At 56.0% G+C, this 17,507-nt stretch overlaps 5 protein-coding genes and 1 non-coding gene across 6 annotated transcripts; 3 read left to right on the top strand and 3 right to left on the bottom strand.

Moving 5' to 3' along the window:
- Positions 1-159: 159 nt before the first annotated feature.
- On the bottom strand, positions 160-1,460 carry INS49_008263 (uncharacterized protein; the record flags this gene model as incomplete). The annotated part of the gene is made up of 2 exons (XM_043169008.1): positions 160-1,259; positions 1,322-1,460. 2 exons carry the CDS (start codon positions 1,458-1,460, stop codon positions 160-162), a joined length of 1,239 nt encoding a protein of 412 aa, XP_043026688.1.
- A 1,361-nt stretch (positions 1,461-2,821) lies between these two features.
- Positions 2,822-2,926, top strand: INS49_008264. Its single transcript has one exon. It is a non-coding gene; the product is annotated as a tRNA-Ala (tRNA).
- Positions 2,927-4,980: 2,054 nt separating this feature from the next.
- On the bottom strand, positions 4,981-7,711 carry INS49_008265 (uncharacterized protein; the record flags this gene model as incomplete). The annotated part of the gene is made up of 4 exons (XM_043169009.1): positions 4,981-5,621; positions 5,690-5,821; positions 5,953-6,031; positions 6,089-7,711. The coding sequence occupies 4 exons, from the start codon at positions 7,709-7,711 to the stop codon at positions 4,981-4,983; spliced, it is 2,475 nt and encodes an 824-aa protein (XP_043026689.1).
- Positions 7,712-10,373: 2,662 nt separating this feature from the next.
- Positions 10,374-12,278, top strand: INS49_008266 (uncharacterized protein; the record flags this gene model as incomplete). Its single annotated transcript, XM_043169010.1, has 4 exons — positions 10,374-10,398; positions 10,504-10,547; positions 10,607-10,714; positions 10,785-12,278. The coding sequence occupies 4 exons, from the start codon at positions 10,374-10,376 to the stop codon at positions 12,276-12,278; spliced, it is 1,671 nt and encodes a 556-aa protein (XP_043026690.1).
- Positions 12,279-13,740: 1,462 nt separating this feature from the next.
- On the top strand, positions 13,741-15,093 carry INS49_008267 (uncharacterized protein; the record flags this gene model as incomplete). The annotated part of the gene is made up of 2 exons (XM_043169011.1): positions 13,741-14,364; positions 14,422-15,093. 2 exons carry the CDS (start codon positions 13,741-13,743, stop codon positions 15,091-15,093), a joined length of 1,296 nt encoding a protein of 431 aa, XP_043026691.1.
- A 1,141-nt stretch (positions 15,094-16,234) lies between these two features.
- Positions 16,235-17,440, bottom strand: INS49_008268 (uncharacterized protein; the record flags this gene model as incomplete). Its single annotated transcript, XM_043169012.1, has 3 exons — positions 16,235-16,582; positions 16,928-17,263; positions 17,321-17,440. 3 exons carry the CDS (start codon positions 17,438-17,440, stop codon positions 16,235-16,237), a joined length of 804 nt encoding a protein of 267 aa, XP_043026692.1.
- Between the last annotated feature and the right edge of the window lie 67 nt (positions 17,441-17,507).

Below are 17,507 nucleotides of genomic sequence, written 5' to 3' on the forward strand. Positions count from 1 at the left end.
GAGATCCAAGAAACTTTACGCCTTCATTGCCTGATCTGTCTAGGATATCTTTGTCTAAAACCTTTTTGTCCGACCATGCCGCCAATAACGCCGAACTGTCGCAGGCTCATCAAAATGCCCCTCCATGAATATGCTCGTTGATGTATGTGGATAGCCTGCTCAAACTGAAAGGGCCACAGGAGACCGAAGCATCTCGGTGTCCTTCACCAGCTCGTCCGTCTTTTGACGTTTGGTAGAAACCTCCTCTGAGGCTTGCGAACTTGGGACACCTTCGTTCTTCCGTTTTGCACTGCCGTTTAACGCGGCCACAGATTTCGCGCCCGAGTCGACGATAAGGCCAACTGCCCTGTCTGCGTCCGTTGCTGCGTCTTTTAAATGACTGAGCCCCAATGCCTCGCAGACAGAGGTATAGCTCTTGCAGGACTGGACGCGTTTGTAGGCCGGCTGCTTTCCAGGGACAATCTGGTTCAGCATGTATTTCGTGTTGCCGAACTTGTTTTCCGTCTCCATCGCAAGGCGGAGATACGTCTCCATCACCTCGTCCCAAGGCGCCATGCCTCCCTGCTCCTTGGCTCTGAAGCAACTGGAGTTCTTCTCCGCCGCCGTCGCGATCATGGCCCCGTCGACGCCGAACTCCCTGATGAGCTCCACTGCAGAATCCCGACTTTCGACGTCCCCGTTCATCAGGCACGCAACTCCCGCCTCGTGGCACACCTCCCGGACCATCTGCAGCTGTCCTCGGATGGCCCTCTCACGTGGTCGCATGGGCGTTGTTCGGCAGTGCACTGTCAGTCCTGTGATGCCTGTGGCCACCAGCCTCCTGACCAGCGCTTCCGTTTCTGCGGGTGTCTCCAGTATCCTGATCTTGACACTGATGCCAATGTTGAATTCCGGTACGATGTTCTTCACCAGAGCCTCCAGGATCGCCACAAGCTTATCAGGCGTCCTCAAAAGGGCCGCGCCCATCCCGTCGTGCGTGCTGAATGGTTTCGGGCATCCCGCGTTCACGTCTATTCCTGCCACGTCCGGTGCGATGAGTCGCGCAGCCGCGACGGCGCGGTCTGGGTCGGAGGTGCCGATTTGGAAGATGAGCTTTCGCCCTTCGCGCTCGGGGTGTAGTCGGTAGATCACTGACTCCTTGGCATTGGGTGACGGCTGCTTTTGTCCTTGGTGCGGGATACGGATGAAGTCGATTGTATTTGTGGATGGGTTGACTCGTCGCATTGTACCTAACATGGATCGGTCGACGGTCTCGGGTCCTGCATATACAAGGGATTGTCAGTCATGGTGGGGGATGGACGAGACTCGCAGAGAGACTGACCCCATACCAAGTCAGCGCCATAGTGGAGGGCGAGCAGGCGCGACGGCAATTCGCCTGACCGGACCATGGGCGCCAGGACGAGTTTGCCTCTGTAGTCGACTCCCCTTGGAGGGATCGGCACTCTGTCCGCCTCAGACATGATGACTGACTTCAAGAGGCGAAAAAGCATCACTGCCTTGGTGGCCACATCTGTGTTGTGAAGTGACGAAAGGTCCAATTCATGGAGAGGTGTTCTCGATGCGACTGGAATCAATTAGCATTTGTTCCCGACGTGGGGGCTGGCCCGTGCTGAGTCATTGCCATGCGACAAAAGTTTTCCGCTCAACATGGCTAGCGTCATCGGTCCCGCCCATCTGGGCCAATCAAATACCATACCAATCAGCTCCACACACGGCCCGACACGGGAGGCTCCCGTCACAAAGCCGCGGTATGCACACAGCCAGTCCTTCCGCCCTCCGGACTTATATCCCACTGTTCAGATAAATTGTAACCAAGGCTCGAGCAAACTGTGACGCTGTGGGTCATTTGGTCAATACAGGATCTGACTTGGGTGTGTTAGTCTGTGCGAGATGCAAGTAGGACCACTCGCAGCATGTCCCAGGTTCCGGCTCCGGACTCCGCAAACCCGGGAGGCCACATCGTGAGATCCTCCGAAGCAACCGGCACCCACAACAAAGCTCCCGAGTCAATCGTCTCTCTATCGCTGTTGCTCCTGCTTGCCTGATACTGTACACTAGTCACAGAACCGCTTGTATCACCTCAGAACGCTTGTAACACTCTGCACAGAACTTCCATCGCTTCCATCGCTTCCATCGTCTCCCACGCTCCTCGGCATCAAACCAGCACTTCTGGACGCCCTTATAGGGATGCAGAAAGCAAAGTAAACCGTTGGAGGATTACAGAGGATGTAGAAAAGAGTAGAACAATCGTACTAATACAATCCCTACCCATATCATCTAACTAAGTACAGGGCTTCCTGACAAAGAAGCCTAATCCGTGACTTCTATGGCGTTAGCGAAGGATCCCCTGACTTTATTGTTCTGTCTGTGCGTGCCACAATAACAATACCAGCTTTTTAAGGCAAAATTATATTGGAAAAAAGGTAGCTTTTCTATAGCATTATATCCCGTATGTATTATAATAATGTAGGTTTAATTAAAAAAGTATAAATTAAAAGTTATGATTGGTTAGATTTGGTTACATTCTTTATGGGGAGTTGTATTGGCATGGGTAATCTTTTAATGGAAACCCTGTACTTAAGGCTTTTTACAAGAAGATAAATATTAACATAAAAAGAAATAAATAATATATAAATACCTGTTGCTAACTAAGCAAAGCTACTTTAAATAAAACTTTATAATAATGGTTAGCTTGCACCAAAGGAGTTGACGAGAGCTGTGTAGCAATCAGATTACATAATAGACTTATTAGGCACGACGAGTTACCAGCAGAAAACAAGGGTAATATATGTTCATTTCATCCAGACTTCACTGAATTAGTGGGGATCTAGCTCAGTGGTAGAGCGTCCGCTTTGCATTTACAAAAATCCAGGATATCTGGCGGTGCGTGTGCGGAAGGTCAGGTGTTCGATCCGCCTGTTCTCCAGTTTTTGTTTTTGCCATTCCTGTGTTGATTCTCAGGATTTGGTGACCTAGGTGAGGCCTTCTATGGTGATCCGCCCCCTCATGTGCAACTGGGGTTAGTTTGCGGCCTAAAACTACCGGTATGGCCTCCTGTAGATATGGTACAGTATCTGTTGTTCACCACAATGCATGATAAAAACGGGCTACGGACCGAGTGCCGGGTGCTGGGTCAATACAGGTGAAATACACACCCGAAGATGCGGAAGGTCTAGTGCTCGATCCGCTAGTACTCCAACCAATTTTTGACATTTTTCGAGCCTTTTGCTGGTTTCCCACCTGTGGATGCGGCCGGAGCTGGCCCCGGCCCCGTGGGGGACTTCGACTCGGCTGAGACCAAGGGGAAATCTGAGCTTTTGCCCATACCAGCTACCGTTGTTCACAGCGAGCACCCAAACGAAGCAGATGGATCGGTTGATATTGTTTTACGGTAGGGGGCGGCTTCCCTTCTGTAGGTGTGACCGTCCAGACCGTCGTTCGAGAGATTATGTAGCGAGCTACCGCTGAAGAAGCACACGTAGCAAATCATGTCCGAAGAGGTGGGGGAAATCCCGTTCAAATTCTCATCTAGCCGCTAGTTACTAGGATCAAACGTTGTTTAGCCTGCTTCTCCATTTCTTGTATTCCAGAGACTACACATTGCTTCCACCTATTCAGAATTCTCTCCTTCCTTTCCTTCCCAGAGCCACTGAGGATTTAAGTGTGTTGTGGCGATCAGGTGGGCACTTATGGTGCTGTTGAAGGGACTGGATGTGAATAGTTGCGCCTCCTTCCCTTGTCGAAGGACGCTGAGGTGGCCAAGTTGGTTTGGTGGGTAGGCGCGTAGTTTGTGGGCAAAGAACTCCCCAAACTTGCCCAGGAAAGCACCTTCTCGAGAGGACATCTGTGATCTTTGAGGGGATTGTTGGGTTGAGAGCCGAGGTTGAGTGACATTTTCAGCATGGTATTAACTTGTTAAGAAACCTTTAAAAATATCTTAAATCCATAACAGATTTCTAACAGCCGCAAGGACTCAAGAAACTTTTCAGGGTGGCCGCCGAGCGAGACAGAGAGTAAGCACAGGGGTGCAACTGTCCAGCAGTAAGATTTATTGCTCCCTCTCCAAAGCGCCCGATCCAAAGGTGTTAAGAGAATCCAGATTCACTCTCGTGGCAAGGTCGCCAGCGCCGTTGAAGGAAGGCAAGTAGCCAGGCCAGTGGCAGTCAGATCGGCCGTAGAGGAGATGTCGCCAGCAATGTGGGAAAAAGGGCCAACCGCTAGATGAGTGGCAGCCGGGCCACTTACAGTCGAACCAGTGGCAGCCAGACCAGTGGTCGAGGAGGAGAAGTGGAGAAGAGGACGCCAGCGCCGTAGAAGGAAGGCAAGCGTCAGGACCGCGGCTGGGGAGGAGATACTGTCAGCTCTTGGGAGTAAGGCAAAGATCATCTGCTCTGCGGCTTGGTTTGGTGCAAAGACAGCCCGATGCTGCGTCTTCTGTGATCGAGATCGGTCAGCCCAGGCGTTCAGGCTGAGACAGGACGTTCATACCTGCGACGGTCCCGAGACCATGGGCCGCTCGTGATACGTCGTCATTGGTGCCATTAAGTATGCTTGATTGATAATGATATTGAGAAAGCTTTGCTCATAATAATGCTGTTAAGGTGTAAGTTGATGTTGGTAGTGGTATGTGAATTAGGCCTGGGTGATGTGCTTTAATTGCTGTAGCTATGGTGTGAGTGATGCAGCGGTGTACCATCTGGTTTTGTAGGTGTGATGTATTCTTCCCACATGGCATTTCCATTGGTATTCCGTAAAACATTTTCAACATGGAACACTTTAAATGAATGGATCTTGATATGAGGCTTGAATATACCTCAATTAAAACCCGTAATAAAACTCAAGATGAAAAGATTCAATGTAGCGGATGGTATCTAGGTATACATAGGGTATTTATTACAAAAATGAAACAATGTGAAAAGCAAGTCAGCATTAAACAGAAAGCATGTCCAAGCCGACGCATTAGACGGTCGTGGCAGGCTCTCAGGCCGTCACAGTCAAAGCAGGCACCGTCAGCCCGTAGGACTCGGTCCTGCCCTCGCGATCATGCTGGTCGACCTCCACGCGGATGCAGATATCCAGACTGCCGTCGTTCTCCTGGCCGTGGTCATGCGCCGACGCGGCCCTGTGCTTCGTGCCGCAGTCGACCTCGCCGGAATGGATGGGCAGGTGGGCGTCCTTGGACTTGACCGAGACGCGCCCACTCACGGCGCTCACGGACGCGGCCTCGTTGCCGTTGGCCTGCTCGGTCCCGCTGTTGGCTGCAGTCGTGGGCCGTTGCCTTGGCGGGTTGTTTGGCGAGTTCTCGGTGAGCATGGCGAAGTTGCGGCTTGGCATGGTCACTTGGTTGTGGTTGGCTGTCTTGGTGGAGTCGCCGGGGTCCTTGTCGAAGAGCTTGAGGAGCGTCTCGTCGGTCTCGTGGTCGAGGTGGTGAATCTTGTTGCGGCGGGCGAGTAGGTTCGCTACAGCCTGCGGTGGGGGCTTGTTGACGATCGCGGATGAAACGACGTTTGCCATGTAGCGATGGTCGTTCTCGCAAGGGATGTTGAGCGAAGGGTTGGAGTAGAAGCGGCCAAGAGCTGCCAGATGAACATCTCCACCGAGGATGGTTACGCGCACAGAGACTGTTTGTCCCAATTTAGCTCGGGCCCCGTTTCAAGGGGATGGATCTCAGTTGTTGCTGACGACTTACATTGTTTGCATATCTCTTGGAATCGCTCGACCATTCCATTTCGCTCTTTCTTATGAGTTCGAGCAGTGTAATGATCGTCCAAGTCGTCCAAGAGATCGACAGATCCGTCAAAGTGGTTGAAGAGGCCACCGCCTATCCCGAGAGTCAGCCATCGCAATTATGACGAATGGTATGGCCAAGCCATGCAAATCAATACGAAATAACGCCAGTAGCAGAGCAACGGAATGCTTGCTTAGACAATGAGGACACCACATCCAACGTACCTAGCCCAAATCTCCGGTTGGCGAATTTGATGGGGCCCATAATAGGGCTACTGAAGACATTCTCAAGCCAGGTGAGCCGCTGTAAGATAACAGTTAGACAAGCTCAACGTACTGATGCATATAGCCAGTGACTTACAGGGTACGCAATTGGGATACCCAAGAGCAATATCAGGTGCCTGAAGGGCGTGCCCGCAGCTTGCGCGTCCTGCAGCTCTTGGCTCAGCCGCCCGAAGATCAAATCGTACGTCTCCGGATAGTTGACCTGATGCCGGGTGCGCTCGGTACGCGCGTCAATGCCCACGAGCGCTATCCTTGCGCCCAGCTTGGCGAAGATGTTGTGAGAGTGCTCAGCCACGTACGGCCCGGGCTTGGGCCCAACAATATAGCTGGCCTCACGGATAGGCTCGGCGACGTATGTGTCAACGAGCTGGGTCCCATCGATACCGGTCGCTTGCCCATCTCCGGGCTCGGTCACTGTCTGAGGCGCATCCGAGGTATAGGTAGATGGCGGCGGTGGCAGGTGATGTTGGAACAGCATGTAGTACTTGTGGGCACAACCCCCGATACCGCGGAAGACGTCACACTTCATGAACTCGTTGACGTAGGAACCGAATCCGTCGATGATATCATGATCGTCCCAGATATTGACCTGGGGGATCTGACCATTTGCAGTAGCGAACGGCTCCGTACTGTACCAACGGATGTAGTTATTGAGATAGTAGTCGTCGCATTCGGAACGTAGCTGCTCGGAAAATGGATAGTCGCGGCGCTTCTTGGGATTGCCGATGTCTGTCCACGGTCGGAGAGGGCCATTAACCCGGATGCCGTCATTGTAGATCTGGTCACCACCACCGATCATCACATGGAAGGGCGCTTCGGCATGACGCCTGTTGACATCGTTCCAGAGGGCAGGACCACTCCAGGCGTCCTCGTCGGTTCCGACGGAGAAACCGTTGCAAGAGTGGAACATGATCCGCATGGACTCCGTGACGGCAGGCACGTAGAAGTTGTTCGCCTGCGGCTTCGTCTTGCTGGCGAAGCGCATGCCAGGAACGGTGTATTCCCACTTGACCTCGGTCGCCTCCATCTCGGCGCGGAGGTCGAACCGCCAGAATGTGTTGCGGATATCGGAGTACAGACAGATTCCCTGCGTCTCCGTCGCCCCTGTCGCGCCGTCCGCACCGTTCACATGTCCATTGGTCTCCCCGTTGTGCCCAGAGCCGGGGAGAGCGCCTTGCGACCTCTGCGCCGCACCGACCCTCCGCAGCACCAAAGTTGGCACGAATTCCTGGGTCTTGCCGCCGCCCTTGGTAACGACCAGGACGCTACCGATCCAAGTGTTCCCCTCGGTGCGCCTGTAGTTTAGCAGAGGTCCGCACGCGATGGTCTTCCCGTCCTGGGGCACGGCGTTCGCGACATCAGCGTCGATGGCGTTTTGCGGCTCGCCCGCAGCTGCGGCCTCGTTGCCGTCGATCATGATGGGTGTGTATGTCTTGCCCGGGACAGCAGAGCCGGGCGGGCTGGCGCCGTCTTTTGTGCCATCGTCGGAGGGGACCCTGGTAGAGTGCAGAAAGCTCGCCAGATCATGGGTCCCGCTCTTTCCATCGGGGGCCCTTGGCTGGAGCGTTTGACCCGCATGCTTGCGAAATTGGCTTGATTCCTCATGGCGCCATCTCGTACTCGACGCGTAGGGGTTTCGTGGGTCGGGGTGCTGGCCGTCCAGGTCGGCGTCGCGATCGTGCGCATGGTGAGAAGACATACTGTGTATCTTCGGCGGACGAATTGGGTCTGCTGAGTCGCGAACGGGTCAGAGCGCGCGCTATTGGCAGAAACATTGAAGGTTCACAGATGTGGGGACTTACACAAAAGGTGTCGCTGTCGCAGATGCGGTCCTGTTGTCCCAGCCACGCAACGGTAAGCAGGGTGGGCGGGTTACTTGTGTTCGCGTGCGCAGCAACTTTTCCAGCAAGGGATGTGCGGCGAGGATGGAACACTGATAAGGAAGAGAAACAGTATGAGCTCTTGTGCCTCAGATACAATTCTGTTGGCTGGGCGTTGGGCAGCTCCCAATGTTATTCTTAGACCGAGGGATTCGAGATGAGGCCTGGTCAACGGGTCATACGGAGAGGGCGGTTCAGCAGAGGGCACGCATAACTCTCTTTAAAACGGGATCAACACAAGAGAATATTGGATTCAAAACTGCGGTGGATACGGGTGATGGCCTGCAGAGTCACGCCACTGGGTGCAGTAGCGAATGGACTCTGATGTGTTCTGATTTGCTCTCGTGGAAAAGAGGCGGCGGACGACTGCAAGCACAGCCGTGCGATTTTGACGCGATCCCGTTTCTGGGGGGAGGGAGGTTGGGTGCAATTTGGGGATGATGACAACGCCAAGACGTCCTGATCAAGGAAGTTGAGCAGCTCGACTCCCAGGTAAGCTGAGAGAGGGACACGGGCTAAAATAAGGCTATCTCCTAGCACGAGGTAGTGGGTGACTTGAGAGAGCGAGTGGTTGTGCTGGCCGGCCCCCGTCGCGAATGACTGATGATTTATTGATTGATTGCATGGCCAGTAATACATACATCTTGCCTCAGGGCTGCGTTCATCCGTCCCACTACAAGACATTGCCGTGCGAGTAGCCGCCCAATCCTGTCCAGCTGCTTCTTCCCTTGGAGGCCGCCGCGTCGGAAAAGGTAGTTAGAGTGTGACAAAACACGATCATGGTCAGCAAGCTTGCCCGAGTTGCACGATGCGAGCACGGGAGCCTGTGTAATATGCTGTGCTGTGCTGCCATGCAAGTGATGATATTGTGAGATACGCAGGCAGGGCCACTGTTTAATTTCTGATGTTCCATTTCGACTCCAAATCTAAATCAGAATCCTGCTCTATCCCATCTGCCAGTTAGTTAGCCCGCCGCAGTGGGTCTCGGGAGGCCTTGAACCATGGCACGCTTGAGATCAGGGGTCCGTATCCCATGTCTCGCATCCTTGTCCCTGTCCAGGGTGCATTGGCCTGTCAATGGCATGCAGTTTCCAAACACTCCATCCATGGGTCCCCTCTCTTTCCCATCTCCTACCGACACACTACGGATTGTTTTCTCACAACTCACAGTGGGTTGGTTATCCTACAAAAGGTTCGCTGCAATTGGCCATTCCACTTGAGGCTATCTCACAGACGTCATCCCACAGGCGACTATCCCACAGGTGGTTGTCCTATTCCAAGTCATCCCACTGGAAGGGTACACACACGTGGACATCTGGGGTCCCTGCGAGCTGTGGGCTACTCGTCACGACGTTGCAGCATCTACCGACTTTTCTATCCCGTCTCGCAGGCCTTTCACGCCCCAACGGGCAATTCTCAGGCGCGCTGCATGTGTCAGTTTGTGTGTCTTGACACGTGGGCCACGCGCAGTCTCAATTGATGATCTTTAAAAGTAACCCCCACGGCGGTCCGCACAGAGGCATCACAGCCGCCACAGTTGAGCGCAAGCTCAAGAGCTTCTTGTCTGAAACCAGAGCTTCTGAGACTGGCGGGGCGTCGGAAGGAGATGGCTGCCTCCGGTGAAACCACAACGAGTCGGTGTTTAAAGTTATCGTCCACATACCTCATTATGACGGTTTGAGACAAGCTGTTGCTCGGTGGTGACATGCGCCGGACGGCACTCGAATTGGCTGATCATCTGAGCATACATGCTGTGGTCTACAGTGTGACCTGCAACAGGAATGCCACATTTCTCGGACACCGGCCGGCCTCAGCAGCAAAGCTCGGGAGTAAACAAAAGGCTGGCATGGCATGGACCGGCCATAGCACAAGCTCTGAGCCTCTTGGCGGCAGACTGACAGCCACAAAGGAGGCTATCCCAGCTCTCACAGCCTGTGGGGCCTTAGTAAATATGGCATCCATCCAAGGCATTCCCAGAACTTGCGGCTCAAGTCGGGAGGAAGAGGGGACTGCATGGAGAAGAGCTGCAGTCAATGTTAGGGCAAGCCGAGACGAATCAGTGGCTCCGATCAAAGGCCCGGCACATGGGCGGCCAGCCGTCGCAGGCCTTGCCCCGAGGCGCTCAAGGGGCCGGCTTTCGGGGGTGTTATCAGAGTCATGGCCTGCAGTGATTGGCCAATTGGCTCGTCAAGGTTTCTGGCATGGGCCCCTCCCCGCATGATGCTTCTCCACGTTGACGATGGAGCTACCCTTGTCCTCAACTAAGGCCGCGGTTTTCCGACGGCGATGGCGATATCCCTTGTTGAACGTGTAAGTCAATAAAGGTGCATCCGTCTGTGAGTCTCTGACTTGTGATCGACAATTTCGTCTGCAAAAAAACTTTCCAAACTCTTGTGATACCCTTTCTTCAGTCTTCCGCTTGTCCTGCTCTTTTCTTTGCCCTCTCGAGACTCACAGCCCCTCCAACTGCTACTCGTCGTCATGGCTATGACTTCCAGGAGCGCCGGTTTGTGGTCGGTGACCTCCCGGTCAAGCTCCGCCTTATCATCCAGGCTGGCAGGCACCCCACTGCCTCGTCGCGCCTTTGCGACATCAGCACCCAGGGCCTCAGTTCTCGCAACCTTCAAGGTGCCCAAGATCGCGAACGAGCCAAATGTACGTCAAGGGCGACAATGCTGTCCCGTACAGGACAAGACACTGACCAACAAATTTAGCACCACTATGCCAAAGGCTCATCCCAGCGGGAAGGCCTGCGTTCTACCGTCCAGAAGGTCAAGAGCAACGGCACAGTCAACGTCCCAATAGTGGTTGGTGGTAAAGAAGTCAGTACAAGCTCCACTCCCGTGTTGCCCCCTGGTTCGACCTCACCAGCTCACACGTCTGTCCCCATAGATCACAACATCATCCACTGGCAAGCAATTGAACCCATCAGATCACTCCGAAGTTGTGGCCACATACTCAAAAGCAGGCCCGGAGGATGTCAAGAGGGCCATTGACTCTGCCCTGGCTGCCAAGGAGGCGTGGGCATCGCTGCCCTTCGCCGACAGGGCAGCTGTCTTTCTCAAGGCCGCAGACCTGATCTCCACCAAGTACAGATACGAGATCATGGCGGCCACCATGCTTGGCCAGGGGAAGAACGCATGGCAAGCCGAGATCGATGCCGCCGCAGAGCTGTGCGACTTCCTGCGATTCAACGTCCAGTACGCCGAGGAGTTGTACGCTCAGCAGCCCGAGCATAACTCCACAGCCGTGTGGAACCGGCTGGAATACCGACCGCTCGAGGGCTTCGTGTACGCTATCACTCCGTTCAACTTCACTGCCATCGCTGGCAACCTGCCGGGTCTCCCTGCCCTGCTTGGAAACGTGGTTGTGTGGAAGCCATCCGATCACGCCATCGCTTCCAACTGGCTCCTCTACAAGATCTTCATCGAGGCAGGCCTGCCCAAGGACGTGATTCAGTTCGTCCCGGGCGAGCCCGAGGAGGTCACCAAGATCGTGCTAGGCCACAAGCAGTTCGCCGCTCTTCACTACACCGGCAGCACTGCCGTTTTCCGCAAGCTGTACGGCCAGATTGGTGAGGGCATTGCCGAGGGACGCTACGTGGGTTACCCGCGCATTGTGGGCGAGACTGGCGGCAAGAACTTCCACATCATCCACCCCTCTGCGGACATTGACAACGCCGCCGTGCAGACAGTGCGGGGCGCATTCGAGTTCCAGGGCCAGAAGTGCAGCGCGACCTCGCGTGTCTACGTGCCCAAGAGCGTGTGGCCCGAGTTCAAGCAGAAGCTGGTCGAGAAGACTGAGCAGCTGAAGGTCGGCGTGCCGTGGGAGCCCCAGAACTTCATCGGCCCCGTCATCCACACTGCGTCGTTCAACAAGCTCTCCGGCGCGATCGAGGCGGCGAAGAAGGACAACGAGCTCGAGCTGGTCACCGGCGGCACGTTCGACAACTCCAAGGGCTACTTCGTGAAGCCTACCGTCTACCGCACGACGAACCCCGCACACCCGTACCTCAAGGCAGAGTTCTTTGGCCCCATCCTGACGGCTTACGTGTACGACGACAGCACGCCCGGGGGTTTCGTCGAGGCCTGCAAGCTGGTCGACTCCACGACGGAGTACGGGCTCACCGGCTCGGTGTTCGCGTCTGACCGGTCGGCGGTGCGGGTTGCGGAGGACGCGCTCCGGAACTCGGCGGGTAACTTCTACATCAACTGCAAGAGCACGGGCGCAGTGGTCGGACAGCAGCCGTTTGGTGGCGCGAGGGCATCGGGCACGAACGACAAGGCCGGAAGCTCGGCGATCATGGGCAGATTTGTGAACATGAGGACAATGAAGGAGGAATTTGTTGCCACGACTAAGGTGGAGTACCCTAGCAACGAGATCTGAGCTGGTGATGGTATACGGTAGTGCGGGTAGGCATGGACACAGGCGTCTGGTTGACGAGATATGATCACCGAAATTGATGTTACGGCATGTGAAAGCGCGGGGAGCTAAGAGTGAAACGTCAGGTCCAGACCGTGGGCCCCTGGCCCGCTGTCTACGTGCGGATACCAGATATCTTAACCGAAACCTTGATGCAGACATGAGCACGTGGGCACCTCCTAGGCCAGAAAATCAAGATAGTGAGGGCGACGAGCTTGAAACAAATGCATCCATATCCACATGCCCAGCCTTCGCAGATATTGATCGTGAATATGGTTGACCGGATGAGAGGTTGTCATTCCTGAATTGAGTCTAGATGCCACTGGCTGGTAGAGTTACAGTGCCAGAGTGGATGAGTATATAAAGCATGCCGTGCATTCTGTGGTTCAGTCGCATCTCGATATACGTAGATACAACGCCCAGCATAACAGGCCATTTTGGTCTGCTTGATATGTATTGATTCACAAAACATACACGAGAGGGACCAGATGCCGGTGGGAGAGTCACCAGAACGTGCCGAGTCAGGCGCACCACGAGGTCTGACGGGTGGGCAGCAAAAGCTGTTCACGGCCACAGCCTGTGGATTGAGCCATGTGAGTGTCGCGAGGGCTGCAAGCACTCGCTGCGACTGAAGCGGCCGTCAGTGGGAGATCCCTGAATCGCACGGGCCACGGGCCAACAGCCCGCCGCCCGCCTCGCCAGACGTCAATCCAGCACGAGGTCGTAAGCTCCACTGTGATTCGCCCTTGCTCGCGTGAGCTCCTGCCGGGAACACTACTGTCACTGCTACCACCCATCCGTGGGGTTGGGGTGCGGCCTGGATCACCGTGGATGGACACACGCAACTTGCCGCCCTTTGGGGGGGCAGGTATCCAGGGCGCCCGGCCAAGCGATCCAAAACGCCCTCGCCCCGAGCTATCGAGGGCACGTTGCTTATCGTCATAATTCTTGTCGTCAGGTTCTCTCCGGTAGGTTTTGTATTGGTGGTGGCCGTTTCTCCTTCTGCCTTCTTTCCCCTTCCTTCCCTCAAACCCACCGCTTATACACGAATCTCGTGCCTCGTGCCCGTGCCTCGTGCCTCACTTATTCCACTGTGTCCTGTCTCGACGGCCTTGTCAAGTCTTCAAGCGTCTGTCCCACAGCCTGGATTACCCGATCTGGACAACCCGCCTTGACGGCTGCTCACCCTCCGCCGCGCTCGTGACGACCGTGACACAGCCCGCCCAGCACGCAACGAAACTTTCGTGGCTGCGCAGCTTCGAATTTGGCCTTGGCCGTTGAGGGCTGTGTTGACTTTCCCGTCTCGCTCCTCGACGATCATAATTGGCAGACTTTGGATTTCACCAGTACACCCCATCTCCGTGGTTGACACCAGGGACCAAGTCCAGGACGGTCACACTGCTGTGTCGTCACGCACGCTACAAACATGCCCCGAACGGCCCTGCCTCCAACGCCGGCCTCTTCTACAGATATCGCAGGACAGGATGGTACCAAGCAGCTATCACAGCTGCAGATGGCCTTCGAGTTGCCCCCACCAGCCATCAAGGCGCGCCCCGCGAGCTCCCACACGGACAGAATGGACACTCCCACCTCCCCAGAGTCCCCAGTTTCACCCAAGGCCCCGTTTAGGATACAACCTAGTGAGGCTGTCAAGTCAAGGCGGCGGCCGTCCACCGCCGCCGTCGCCGCGAACAAGGACGGCAATTTCGCCCTGCCGCCGCCTCCTACGAGATCCCGTAAGATCATCCAGATGAAGCCCCCACGGCCCCAAGAGGAGAAGAAACCCGCGGATCCAGCGACAGCCGGCAAGAGCTCGGCCAGCACAGCCAGTGCTAAGAAGACCGCTGCTGTAACGGCCGCGAATGAAGTCGGGCAAACAAAGAAGAAACAGCCTTCTGCCACCAGCGCTGCGGGCCGGAAGATCGCGAGAAAGACGGCACACAGCCTCATCGAGCGGCGACGGAGATCCAAGATGAACGAGGAATTCGCCGTCTTGAAGGACATGATACCAGCTTGTACGGGCGAGATGCACAAGCTGGCCATCTTGCAGGTGAGCGATGAAGATCCTGCCGACACTTGACCATATCTCCATAACTGACCATCCCAGGCCTCCATCGAATACGTCAGATACCTGCAGGACTGCGTCGAGAAACTCAAGGCACAGCGAGAGCTACCAGGTCAGACCACGCCCGACATGGAAGGGATATCGACCCCATCGGGCCGAGACCGTTACGACCCGGACCACGAGTACCGCCGGGCCTCCTCCGAGGAACAGCACTCCCCAGACGTCGAGATGACCGGCTCAGACGACGCGCCCTCGCCGACGTTCACCAACCGCCCATCATCAGCCACAACCTCAGCGTCCCACCAGCCCTCCGTCTCCCCGGCGCTGCGGGCCCAGGACCCCTCGACGAGCCGCCACGACTCGTACGCGCCCCTCTCGACGGCCGCGGCGGAGCACCACCGGCATTACAGCTACAGCAGCGCTACGACGTCGCCCGCGTTCGGGCCGATGGCGGGTGGTTACGGCGCGGCTGGCTACGCGCCGAGCAACCACTCGGCTGCCGGGTCGGCGCTCACGAGCCCGGCGCTGGGTCCGTTGCGGGAGCGGGATCTGGACCAGGAGGCCATGGCTGCGCTACTGATGCTAAACAGTGATCGGAGGGGCACGGTATCGAGTGCGAGCGGTGGATCCAGCACCGCCGGTGCGGCCGCCGGCGGTAGCAGTACTAGCGGTTCAGGGAGGGGCATGAGTGTAAGAGATCTGCTGAGTGCATGATGTGTCTTTTGTGACTAGGATCCGTATCCCTTATGTGATGTTGATCAAGCTGTTTGGGCTTTTTGCTTGTGGGCATGGAATTATGGCGGCGTTGCATCTATCCTACAGATGGGCGGGTGTCTGTGTACATCCTGGTTCTGGTGTTGACTCATCCAGATCCGCCTATGTGGTTGATTCTGGTTCGCTGCAGGGCTACACCCGATAATGTTGTCTCTTCTGCCTCATGTTTTGCAAGGCAGATGTGTCCCGTCAAGATTTGCGTGCGTGGGATTCATGAGGGTGTGCGACTGGACACGCAGTGCTGGTCGGTGGGACACAAGCTGTAGGTTTCGGTTGAGATTTTCATGACTGACGGAATCAGTGTTGAGCTGAACACGCAGTTATTCACCAAGGTCTTGTGACACCTAGTTCTTCTCAGTACTCTTATAACACAGACCCGGAGAGGCTCGTATTTATAATAGACAAGACATTTCTGTTGCTGAGCTCGCGCAATTCTTCAACACGCGGCATCATCGCCTGGCAAGACTCTGAACAAGACTTTCCAAGGCCGGTGGCTGAAATCTGGGGCTAACAATCACATTGCTTCCTCCCTGTTTTTCCAGCTTTGACACTGTCAATCTAGTCTGTGTCATTGTCATGGCCAGAGTTCTCTGTTCCTTGCTGATACACATGGGATACTGGAGAATTCGTGTATGGTGCTCAATTCAATTTACCATTTTAATGATCCCATCGAGCTCATGATACCTTGTGGGTCTCGGGCACAACCGTCAGCACATTGAGGGTTATCCGTGTCAGACTAGGTTTTGAGTGCGCTATGAAAGAATTACAGTGCCATCTTGAAAGGGGTATCCTCAAAGAAACACCCCCGGGATTTCTACCGCGAGCATCCCCTCAAGACAGAACGCTCAAGTCCAACGGCACACTACTCCCCCTACCAGCTCGATATCTCCTTGCTCCACCATGGAACTCTCTCGGCTTGGGAAACATGGACTCGTCCACAAATTTCCACCTTGAATCCTGGATAACAATCCGCTCTCCTCTCGCTGCCCCGCCACCGTTCGCCCGAGCTGCCATCGAGTTGCTTCGTGTGGGGCTGGGGCTCTTTCCACCACCGTTCGGCGCGAGCACGAAATTACTGGGGTCAAGCATCGAGCGACCGACGGAGCCCGAATGAGCACGCGCAGGTGCGGTGTTCGAATGTGGTGGTGGTGGTGGTGGTGGTGGACCGGACGCCGGTGATCGCGGCGAGGGAGCGCCCGGGGGAGGCGGCGGAGCCGAGGTCGGTGAGCTTGCCCCCGTCGCTGCCGCTCGAATCGCTGCTTGTACGGCGATATTGGGAGAGACGCCCCCGGCCGCTGGCGGCGGCGGAGGGGGAGGCTGTGATCGTGCTGGCGCCGGAGGTGGTCGGGGAGCGGATGAAGGAGGCGGAGGGGGTGGTGCTGGCGGTAATGACGGTGCGGCAGACGACGGTGGCGGCGGTGCCGGGGCGCTTGGCAGAGCAGGAGCCGATGATATATTGGAGGATGGTTTACGAGAGCTGGGCGGCGGAGGCGGCTTCTTCCCTATTGGAGGAGGCGGGCCCTTTAATGAAGCGGACGAGATTGGCCGCGGAGCCTCGCTGGCAGCTGTCCTTCTTAGATTCGCTATCGATGCGTGGTTGGCCAGGCCTGGTATCATTGGACGTCCAGGGACTGCAGGTGCCGCACCGGCAGGCGGTCGAGGAGCGGAGGCTGTTGGCGGTTTCGGCGCGGATGACCTCGAGGACTCAGGGTCGGATAGATATGATGCGGCTTGATCGGCTGGAGCATGTTAGATGCTTGGACATAAGTCTCACCATTGACCTGAACGAACCTCCAGTGTCCACACCTCCGCCGGTCTTTCTGAGTTTCGGCATGCCTCCGGCGAAGAGACCAGCTAGCTGAGGGGCTGCATCCATGGGCGCGGCGGGTGCATCTCGGCTTCCCTGATCGCTGTTACTCCTAGCTCTGTTGCCAGGCACAGGCGGAGCGAGACCCCCGGGGGCTTTCGGCAAGCCGGGGACGGGCGGGGCACCCCCTATCGGTGACGGGCCCGGCCCGCCGGACACTTTCCCGATCACTGGCGCTGATCGATCGTTCGTAACGGCCTTCTTCAAAGCTTTTCCCTTGGAGATGTCCGAGAGGAGGGCACCCTTGGAGCTGTGTTAGCTCTATGCGGCTGGGGGCAAAGAGGCCTTGAATCAACATACTCTTCCTGCTCCCCCACCAGGGGGCCGTGACGGAAGATTCCCTGGAGGAGGGGGCGGGGGCGGAGGAGGCCCTCCACCACCGGGAGGGGGCGGAGGTGGCGGGGGAGGTGGTGGTGGCATTGTAGCTATCTGTCCGGGGATCTGAATCCAAAGCAACTCGATTGCGAAGGGCGGGAGATCGAGCAGC

Source organism: Diaporthe citri, assembly GCF_014595645.1.
Source record: "Diaporthe citri strain NFHF-8-4 chromosome Unknown scaffold_3, whole genome shotgun sequence".
NCBI classification, from domain to species: Eukaryota; Fungi; Ascomycota; class Sordariomycetes; order Diaporthales; family Diaporthaceae; genus Diaporthe; species Diaporthe citri.